The 10,128-nt window shown below is 40.8% G+C and overlaps 1 protein-coding gene across 1 annotated transcript; it reads left to right on the top strand.

Annotated features, from left to right (window-relative positions):
• Positions 1-3,877: 3,877 nt before the first annotated feature.
• On the top strand, positions 3,878-8,457 carry LOC148102483 (cytochrome P450 3A40-like). The gene is made up of 13 exons (XM_087842404.1): positions 3,878-4,168; positions 4,258-4,351; positions 4,838-4,890; positions 5,062-5,161; positions 5,249-5,362; positions 5,743-5,831; positions 6,129-6,277; positions 6,384-6,511; positions 6,596-6,662; positions 6,745-6,905; positions 7,494-7,612; positions 7,731-7,893; positions 8,192-8,457. The coding sequence occupies exons 1-13, from the start codon at positions 4,098-4,100 to the stop codon at positions 8,267-8,269; spliced, it is 1,386 nt and encodes a 461-aa protein (XP_087698530.1). The 5' UTR covers positions 3,878-4,097; the 3' UTR covers positions 8,270-8,457.
• The last annotated feature ends 1,671 nt before the right edge of the window (positions 8,458-10,128 follow it).

Genomic DNA, 10,128 nt, shown 5'->3' with positions numbered 1-10,128 from the left:
CTACTCTGTCCTGTCATTTTTATGTGCTGCAGATAACTCTGAATGTAATCATTTTGCTGCTCACAGTAGGAAAATAAATGTTAAAGTTCAATTTTATGTAGTTTCCAACAACAGTCACCTCAAGGCATTATATGACCTAAAGTGAATGCCCTACAGTACCAGAGGGAGACCCCATAATTGCTTTAGTGAAAGGTTTGGTGATGATGTGGAGGACAAATTTCTTTTGACCCGGAAGACACAGCGAGCAGAACAAGGCTCAGGGTGGGGCCTGGTCGGGGGCACAGAGAGACCACAAACAAGAAATAGGAAAAAAGTGAAAAGAGAAAAAAGTTAATGATGTGCAACTTTGGCAGATAAATGTGTGGGGAGTGAAAAGAGGGGGATGGAGAAGAAAGAGTCTGTACATCATCAGAGGTCTGCCAGCAGCCTCAGGATCACCTGATCCAGCCTGAACTATAGGCTTTTTCTAAAAAACTAAAGTCTGAGCTAAGAGAAAGCTAGAGAGGTTCCACAGTGCAGTGGCCTGATAGCTGAATGAGCTGCCTCCCATTCGACTTTTAGAAACTCTAGGAACCAAATAAAACAAAAACAAAAAAACGCTGAGAGCAAAGTGATCTAGTCTTTAAGATATGATGGGATCAGATCATTCAGGACTTTGTACATGTGGAGGATTTTAATGTGTATCACTTCATTGGTTATTATAACAGACGGTTGGATGTTTTGTTTCAGCCAGTGTTAATTTCATGTTCATGTTCTCACCCTGCGGTTGGTAAAGCAGGTCAATCAATCAATATTTATTTCTATAGCACATTTAAAAGGGACAGTCTCCAACAAAGTGCTTCACACAAGGCAGGAAATCGGATTACAGCAAATGGCAACAAAAACAGTTATAAAACAGTTACAGTAACAGTTACATAGCACAAATGCAGACTGGGAGGAAGTCGGAGGTAATTTGCTTCAAAGACTAGAAGAAACAGATGAGTTTTGAAGTGTGATTTAAACAATTGAATGGATTCTGACATGTGGACATCGATTGGAAGATTATTCCAGAGTTTAGGTGCATCAATTGCAAAAGCTTGTTCCCCTCTAGTCTTTTGTTGGGGCCTTGTTTGCACTAAGAGTAGCTGGTTAGAAGATCTAAGTGCTCTCTTGGGGCTAAACACGTCGAGAATGTATGTTAGGTAACTGGGCGCCAAGTTATTGAAAATTTTAAAAGTATCGGGGTGATGTGATCAGGCATTCTGGTGCCAGTTAAGAGGCATGCTGCAGCATTTTGAACTAACTGGAAACGCTGGACGAGAGGGAATTTGAGGCCCAAGTACAGAGAGTTGCAATAGTCCAGTCTAGAAGTGATAAAGGCATTGATAAGCTTTTCAAGGTCTTTATGCAGAATATAGGGCTTTGCCTTGGAGATTTGGCGTAGCTGGTAAAAACTCGTTTTCACAACTGAAGACACTTGCTTGTCTAATTTGAGGGAGTTATCAAGGACCACTCCAAGATTTCTAAAGGTATAAGAGAGATGGCTGGCATAGTGTATCAGTTAGCTGGTCCTGGGGAATGTGATTATCAAAAACAATAATTTAGAGTTAGAGAGTTTAGTAATTGCCAATCTTTAACTTCCCGTAGACAGTTGAACAGACTGGACATCCGGATTCAGGGGGAAGTAGATTTGGATGCAGTCAGCATAACAATGAAACAAGTTATTATGCTTTTTGAAAATGAGTCCCAAGGGCAGCATGTACAAAGAAAATAACGTAGGACTTAGCACCGAGCATACCACAACGGAAAGGGGCAAAAGAGGAGGAGTATCTCCCCATGGTGATGGAGAATGACCTCTCAGGTAAGTATGATTTAGACCAGTGGTCCCCAACCTTTTGCGCCACGGACCGGTTTATGCCCGACAATATTTTCATGGACCGGCCTTTAAGGTGTCGCGGATAAATACAACAAAATAAAACTAGTACCGGTACCGAAAAATAGAAGATTTATTCATAACACATGTGAAAAGACCCAGGAAAACCGAGTTAACGATAAAAACGATAACAAAATAACGCTGAAAACCGATAAAAACCCTGAAAACCATACATTTCACACCTGAGCCTGAACTCTCGCGGCCCGGTACAAGCGACTCACGGACCAGTACCGGTCCGAGGCCCGGGGGTTGGGGACCGCTGATTTAGACCATGAAAGGACATTACCTTTAAGCGCGACTACATGCTCTAGCCTTGCCAGGAGAATATTGTGATCAGCCGTATCGAAAGCTGAGGTTAAGTCTAATAAAACCATACCACTGAGCGCCCTGAATCAGCAGTTAAAAGGAGTGTGGTAGGACTTGACTTAAGCGGTCAAAGAAGTGGAGGAGACTGATGCTGTCCAGTGTAGCAAGTGATTTATTCACCATTTTGTGACCCAAACAATATTTACAAAGAAACAAATAAGAACCTCAACTCTATAATTAACTCAGTTCAAATAAACATAACTGAACTTAAATCAACAGAAATTAAGGTCAAACTGCTCAGAGCTACACTGACCTGAACATTTTCTCCTGAAACACCCGATTCTTCTGCTTAACCAAACAATTTCTCCTCTGGACTATTTCATTCAGTATGTAGGTAAGATGAACATGATTATATTCAAACCTCTACTACTCCTCTTTACTGGTAACATGAACTCTGTGGTGTAATCAATACATATTACAACAATAAATCTATTTCTTCATAAACCCTCTAAAATCAACTTTATTAAATTATAAGAGTTATTCCCCTTCTGCACTTGGTCTCTTCCTGTGACCTCAGATGAACCCAGAAGCTATAAAGCAGGAAGTAAAACTACATTTCCTCCTTTTATTTCTGGAAGACAGGTAGGTAAGGTAAGTTCTAAACAATACAAATTAACAGCTGAAATAAATAACATGTTAACTTAACGAACTCGTAGGGATTGATTTAAACCAAGATGTTATATTATATAATCTGTAAAAGTGCAAAACATAAACAAACCCGGGATAGTAGATGTTTGCCTATTGCAGATTACATGTGAAATATGGTTAAATCAAAACAAGAATGTTAACTAAGAATATAGACAAATGGTCTTCTCACCCACTTTGTCACAAGGAGGTCATTAAGTAAAGTAAAGTAAAGTAAAGTAAAATTTTATTTATATAGCACCTTTCAAGATAAAATCACAAAGTGCTTTACAAAGGCAGAAAACAGACATTAAAATCTCAAACAAAACAAAATCAACCAAAAGCAAGTTTAAACAGATACGTTTTTAACTGCTTTTTAAAAGACATGACTGAGTCCACAGATCTCAAACTCAAAGGGAGCGAGTTCCAGAGTCTGGGAGCCACTGATACAAACGCTCTGTCACCTTTTGTTTGTTTAAAAACTCTTAATAGCGCTGTCTCAGTACTGTGACGCGGTTTAAACCCAGACTGGAATTTTTCACTGATTCCATTAGTCTCTAAGAAGGCCAGTAATTGATGAAGGACTATTTTTTTTCCAAGATTTTGATCATAAAAGGAAGTTTAGAGATCGGCCTATAGTTTGCAAGTACATTAGGATCAAGGTTACTTTTCTTGATAATAGGTTGCACGACTGCATGTTTGAAGGCAGTTGGAACGCAGCCTGATAACAGTGATGAGTTCATTAGGAGTAAGATACAGGGTCCAATGATGTTCAGAACATCCTTAATAATACGGGAAGGAAGAATGTCGTGCCTACATTCAAATTCCAAATACAATAAGATTAAAGTTCAAACAACAAAACCTTTATGCTAATCACCGCTGTTTTTATTGAATTGTTTTGCTTCTTTTGTTTGTTTTAAACTCATAAAGTATAAAAATGAAGGCCTGAAAACTGCAGGGTCACAAACAGCAGAGATATTACTCGTGATTATGACGCAGTAAATGCTCCTCAGTCTTTCTCTCTGTTAATTATTCACTTGATGCTCTCTGCTGCTATTGGTTAAACTCACACACACTTCCCTTTCTCATGCAACATGTGTGTGCAGCCCAACATAAAAAGCTCTGGTCAGGACGCTTGTGTTACCACTGAGAGAAGAGAAAAAACAGAAGAAGAGAAGAGAGAAACTTGGCAGACATGGCGTACTTCTTCTTCTTGTCCGCAGAGACGTGGACCCTGCTGGCTGCCCTCATCACGCTGCTGTTTGTGTACGTTTTAAAGAATACGAGTTGTGTTCAGCTATTTCCACTTTTTGTTCTTCTTTTATTCTCTTACACCTGTTCCATGTTTTTCACAGGTATTCCTGCTGGACATATGGGACATTTAAGAGATTGGGAGTCCCTGGGCCCTCACCTATCCCATTTTTTGGCACCATGTTGAAATATAGAAAGGTGGGCAATAACACTTACACTGTATATACTGTATCCACTGTGGACTGTTTCAAATGTATGATCCCTATATTAATGTCTCCGATCCACACGTCACTTTGAATGCTGCCTGTGTGCGCAGTGTTAGATCAGTGAACCAGATTTCGTTGCTCTCAGTTTATCTACATTTTCCAGAGTCTTGGTAATAGCTTGACCTGGGTCATATTTGCATAATGATCCAAGTACTATTTTCTATGATTTGTAGAATAATTGAAAGATGACACATATTTTTTTAATTGTGTTATCATCCTTCTCTGGTGTAGTTGAAGTCTGTTTGATAAGCCCCACCTTCTTTAACTTTCGCTGTGACCTAAGGTCACGAACTGCCCCTGTGTAGCCAACACTACACACTTGATCTTTGTGTGATCTGGTGTTGTTCAGTGTTCTACGTCATAAACAGCTCATGATGCGTTGTAATAATTAGATCTTTTGTATCGCTCTTGTTTCCAGGGACTTTTTAACTTTGATGAAGAGTGTTATAAGAAATATGGGAAAATGTGGGGGTAAGTAGTGTTTTCTACAGTGTGTGTTTGTGTGAATCTGAATGCATATAGAATATGTAAATAGGTGAGGTTATTATCTGTGCTCCAGTTTTACAGGTGCGTGTGTGCGTGAACATGAAAAATGAACATCTTAATTATTGTTTTATTAATCCCCCTTCACTGTTTATACAGCATTTTTGATGGCCCTCAGCCCGTGTTGTGTATCACAGATCCCGCCATGGTAAAAACTATCCTGATAAAGGAGTGTTACTCTTTCTTCACCAACCGCAGGGTTAGTAAGGACATTATACGACTCAGTCTCTTTTTAAAAACTTGACCTCCTGTCCTCATCACCAGCTGCTTTTGAATGTTATTGCAGAATTTCCGTCTGAATGGGCCACTGTACGATGCTGTGAACATTGCAGAGGATGATCAGTGGAGGAGGATCCGCAGTGTCCTTTCTCCCTCCTTCACCTCTGGGAGATTGAAAGAGGTACGTCCCTCTCTGCCCTCCCTCCGGCTTTTGTTCGATGCTAAAAAACAAAAGAAACAAAAAGCAATTCATAACCAAACACTCTGTCACTTGTGCTGAAACTAGATTAGAAAGAATAGAAAGCGTTGCTTTTCACCTTACTTGGTTTCACTGTTTAAAAGTATTTTGGGAGTTTTTTCTTAGACCCATTCAGTTTATATAAGTAGTGAATATAAGAGCACGAGGGAGACATACAATGCAAAAAACATCTATTAACAGATTTTGTTCAGTCTCTAACAGTGGTCCCTGCCCCATTCTCATGGACTGGTGATCTACAAAAACAGTGTTACCTCTGTGCTGTTATAATTGCATCCAGGGTTTTTTGTCTGTTTGTGCCTCAGATGTTTGACATCATGAAGCAGCATTCAGCTGTCCTGATCAGCAGCATGAAAAAGAAAGCAGATAAAGATGAACCTCTAGAGATGAAAGAGTGAGATCTCTCATACTGTTTTCATTTAAATACATCAGAAAAAGCGCAGATTCATCTCTAAGTCTACAACAATAAAGGTCATGGTAAATGGCAAATGGCCTGCATTTGTAAAAATGCAGGCCGTAACCCTAACCCTTTACTCAGTCCCTAAGGATCCCAAAGCGCTTTACACTACATTCAGTATTTCACCCATTCATACACACATTCACACACTGGCAATGGCAAGCTACATTGTAGCCACAGCTGCCCTGGGGTGCACTGACAGGTCATGTTTGATGTGTTTGTTTGGTTTTGCAGGTTTTTTGGACCCTACAGTATGGATGTGGTAACCAGCACCACCTTCAGTGTGGACATTGACTCTCTCAACAACCCCTCAGATCCTTTTGTCACAAACATCAAAACGTTGCTGAAATTTGACTTTTTCAGCCCCATCGTCCTCACTGTTGGTAAAATATTCATTACATTTTTAACTGCAGCTCATGCATAGATCATCAATGCAGCTGCTGTCCTTCCTCTTCCATTAATAAATGTCTTCTTGTTTTTTTAAATCAGTCATCTTTCCTTTCATGGGTCCCATATTGGAAAAACTGGACTTCGCCTTTTTCCCTACATCTGTGACAGACTTCTTTTACGCTGCGCTACAGAAGATCAAGATTGATCGTGAGGGCAGCAAGCAAAAGGTACGGCTGTGAGTTTGTGTTTGTACCAATAACCTGTTCTGACATAAAATCACAGCTGTTTTCAAACTGTTTGTTGACTTCCAGACTCGAGTGGACTTCCTCCAGCTAATGATCGACTCTCAGCAAAATAATGACACCAAACAGGATAAAGGTGATACACGGACACACGTCTCCACACATGGAAAAACCAGCTTAAAGCTGTTCTAACATGTATATCCCTCCTACCTCCTCAGGTCTGACAGATCATGAGATCCTTTCCCAAGCGATGATTTTCCTCGCTGCTGGCTACGAAACGACCAGCAGCTCTCTCACTTTCTTGTCTTACAATTTGGCAACAAACCCTCAGGTGATGAAAAAGCTGCAGGAGGAGGTGGATGCAACCTTCCCTAACAAGGTACGTGAGAAGTGAGAACCTCTGGAACTGAACAGCAGTCTTAAAGTGAGAAAAACCTTTCTTTGATGAGATCCCACTTTACTCCAGATTAGGTTTGACTCATCTCCCCTTTAATGCAAACACATATCCTGATATTTACGTGAAAATCCATCCATCCATTTCCCTCTATCCAGTTTAAGGTCGTGGGGTGATGGGGGCTAATCCAGCTGTCTCAGGGAGCTGTGATAGCCAAGGAGGGTTGCAAAGTAGTGTTAAAATCATTTCACAAAGACACAATAAACACAAGCTTCCTTTGCAAACAACATAAAAAGTTCACAGAAGAAGAAGTCAGCTTTTAACAATGCATACTAAACAAGTCCATAATAAACTCCCAAATTTTCTTATAAGAAATTTTATTTTTTCTTAAATTTTTCTTTCAAGGTTGTTTTATTATGTTTCCTTTTATCTTATTTTATGCATTTTCTTTGATTACTTACTACACTGCAATAGTGTATACAGACAGTCTCTCCACCAGAAATTCAAACTACTGTTTTAAAATGGGGATAGGTTAATTGGAAACTCTAAATTGCCGATAGGTGTCAATGGTGACCTGTCCGGGGTGTACCCTGCCTCTTGCCCTATGACAGCTGGGGCAGGCTGGTCCCCACCTGGCCGATGCACCGGGACCCCGAGATTTGGCCTGAAGCAGAGAAATTCAAACCTGAGAGGTACGGAAAGGATTTACATGAAGCTCTGTGGGATATAACCCCGTTTCTGTTGTTAATATAGTGTGTGTGTGTTCGTTCGTTCGTTCGTTCGTTCGTTCGTTCGTTCGTTCGTTCTCAGGTTCAGCAAGGAAAACAAGGAGACAATTGATCCGTACAGCTACATGCCTTTTGGAGCAGGCCCGAGGAACTGCATTGGGATGCGATTTGCTCTGGTTATGATGAAACTTGCAATAGTGGAGATCCTCCAGAGGTACAGCTTCTCTGTGTGTAAGGAGACCGAGGTGAGAGCCCAGATCATCTTCTCTAACTGTTGTTGACTTTTTTTTATGCTGTATGACGAGCCCTGTCCCCATATTATTCACGGCTAGTTTAATAGTGATATGGACGATGCATCCACCGTGTATATCAGTCCAAAGATAAAAAGTCACAAACTGGCACAGCACTTTCATAAAACAATTGGATTTTACACATTTTCACATTTTTCATCAACTTTCCACCTTAAGTTGTTTGGAGATCTGAAATAAGATGGCAGAGTTTTGTGTGTATTTTTCATTTATTTTACATGTCACTTCTCTGCAGATCCCCATTCAGTTGGGCATCAAGGAGCTGCTACAGCCAAAACGACCAATCAAACTGAAGCTGGTGCCACGTTCTTAACCTTCCTGCTAAAAACAAAAATGACAATGAAAGATTCTCTTCTTAATTGTGCTCGTTACAAACCTTTTGTGTACAGAAGCAAATGCTAGTTTTTTACCGAAACAGTACAAGCGTGTACCTCTGCATCTTTTTTCTTAACTGAGTGACAGATGAACCATTTTACTGATCTTTAAAATCAATAAAGAGTGTCCAGATTCTTCTACTCTGTCCTGTCATTTTTATGTGCTGCAGATAACTCTGAATGTAATCATTTTGCTGCTCACAGTAGGAAAATAAATGTTAAAGTTCAATTTTATGTAGTTTCCAACAACAGTCACCTCAAGGCATTATATGACCTAAAGTGAATGCCCTACAGTACCAGAGGGAGACCACACATTAGTGAAAGGTTTGGTGATGATGTGGAGGACAAATTTCTTTTGACCCCGAAAGACACGGCGAGCAGAACAAGGCTCAGGGTGGGGCCTGGTCGGGGGCACAGAGAGACCACAAACAAGTAATAGGAAAAAAGTGAAAAGAGAAAAAAGTTAATGATGTGCAACTTTGGCAGATAAATGTGTGGGGAGTGAAAAGAGGGGGATGGAGAAGAAAGAGTCTGTGCATCATCAGAGGTCTGCCAGCAGCCTCAGGATCACCTGATCCAGCCTGAACTATAGGCTTTTTCAAAAAAACTAAAGTCTGAACTAAGAGAAAGCTAGAGAGGTTCCACAGTGCAGTGGCCTGATAGCTGAATGAGCTGCCTCCCATTCGACTTTTAGAAACTCTAGGAACCAAATAAAACAAAAACAAAAAAACGCTGAGAGCAAAGTGATCTAGTCTTTAAGATATGATGGGATCAGATCATTCAGGACTTTGTACATGTGGAGGATTTTAATGTGTATCACTTCATTGGTTATTATAACAGACGGTTGGATGTTTTGTTTCAGCCAGTGTTAATTTCATGTTCATGTTCTCACCCTGCGGTTGGTAAAGCAGGTCATCCATCCATCCATCCATCCATCCATTCGCTTCCGCTTATCCTTTTCAGGGTCGCGGGGGGCGCTGGAGCCTATCCCAGCTGTCATAGGGTGAGAGGCGGGGTACACCCTGGACAGGTCGCCAGTCTGTCGCAGGGCCAACACACAGGGACAGACAACCATTCGCACTCACATTCACACCTAGTGACAATTAGGATTTTCCAATTAACCTATCCCCACAAGCTGCATGTCTTTGGACGGTGGGAGGAAGCCGGAGTACCCGGAGGGAACCCACGCAAACACGGGGAGAACATGCAAACTCCACACAGAAAGACCCCGGCCTGATGTTGGAATTGAACTCAGGACCTTCTTGCTGTGCGGCAACAGTGCTAACCACCGTGCCACCGTGCTGCCAAAAAAAGCAGATTAAAGCAGGTCAATCAATCAATATTTATTTCTATAGCACATTTAAAAGGGACAGTCTCCAACAAAGTGCTTCACACAAGGCAGGAAATCGGATTACAGCAAATGGCAACAAAAACAGTTATAAAACAGTTACAGTAACAGTAACATAGCACAAATGCAGACTGGGAGGAAGTCGGAGCTAATTTGCTTCAGAGACTAGAAGAAACAGATGAGTTTTGAAGTGTGATTTAAACGATTGAATGGATTCTGACATGCGGACATCGATTGGAAGATTATTCCAGAGTTTAGGTGCATCAATTGCAAAAGCTTGTTCCCCTCTAGTCTTTTGTTGGGGCCTTGTTTGCACTAAGAGTAGCTGGTTAGAGGATCTAAGTGCTCTCTTGGGGCTAAACACGTCGAGAATGTATGTTAAATTAAACCTCTGGAGGAAAATGGAGAAAAAAGTTAAAGACGGGCATGTGGTGGATTTTAACCTGATTT

The sequence above is a fragment of the Neolamprologus brichardi genome, chromosome 6 (assembly GCF_056152115.1).
Source record: "Neolamprologus brichardi isolate AB-2024 chromosome 6, ASM5615211v1, whole genome shotgun sequence".
Classification (NCBI taxonomy): domain Eukaryota; kingdom Metazoa; phylum Chordata; class Actinopteri; order Cichliformes; family Cichlidae; genus Neolamprologus; species Neolamprologus brichardi.
This window is presented reverse-complemented; position numbering and strand designations above follow the sequence as displayed.

What these genes read in the sequence shown, in the direction of transcription:
- LOC148102483 (XM_087842404.1), top strand. Translation starts at nt 4,098, where the DNA reads ATGGCGTACTTCTTCTTCTTGTCCGCAGAGACGTGGACCCTGCTGGCT. An exon ending in CTCATCACGCTGCTGTTTGT is followed by an intron (nt 4,169 to 4,257) that starts GTACGTTTTAAA and finishes TGTTTTTCACAG; the next exon opens with GTATTCCTGCTGGACATATG. An exon ending in CCCCATCGTCCTCACTGTTG is followed by an intron (nt 6,278 to 6,383) that starts GTAAAATATTCA and finishes TTTTTAAATCAG; the next exon opens with TCATCTTTCCTTTCATGGGT.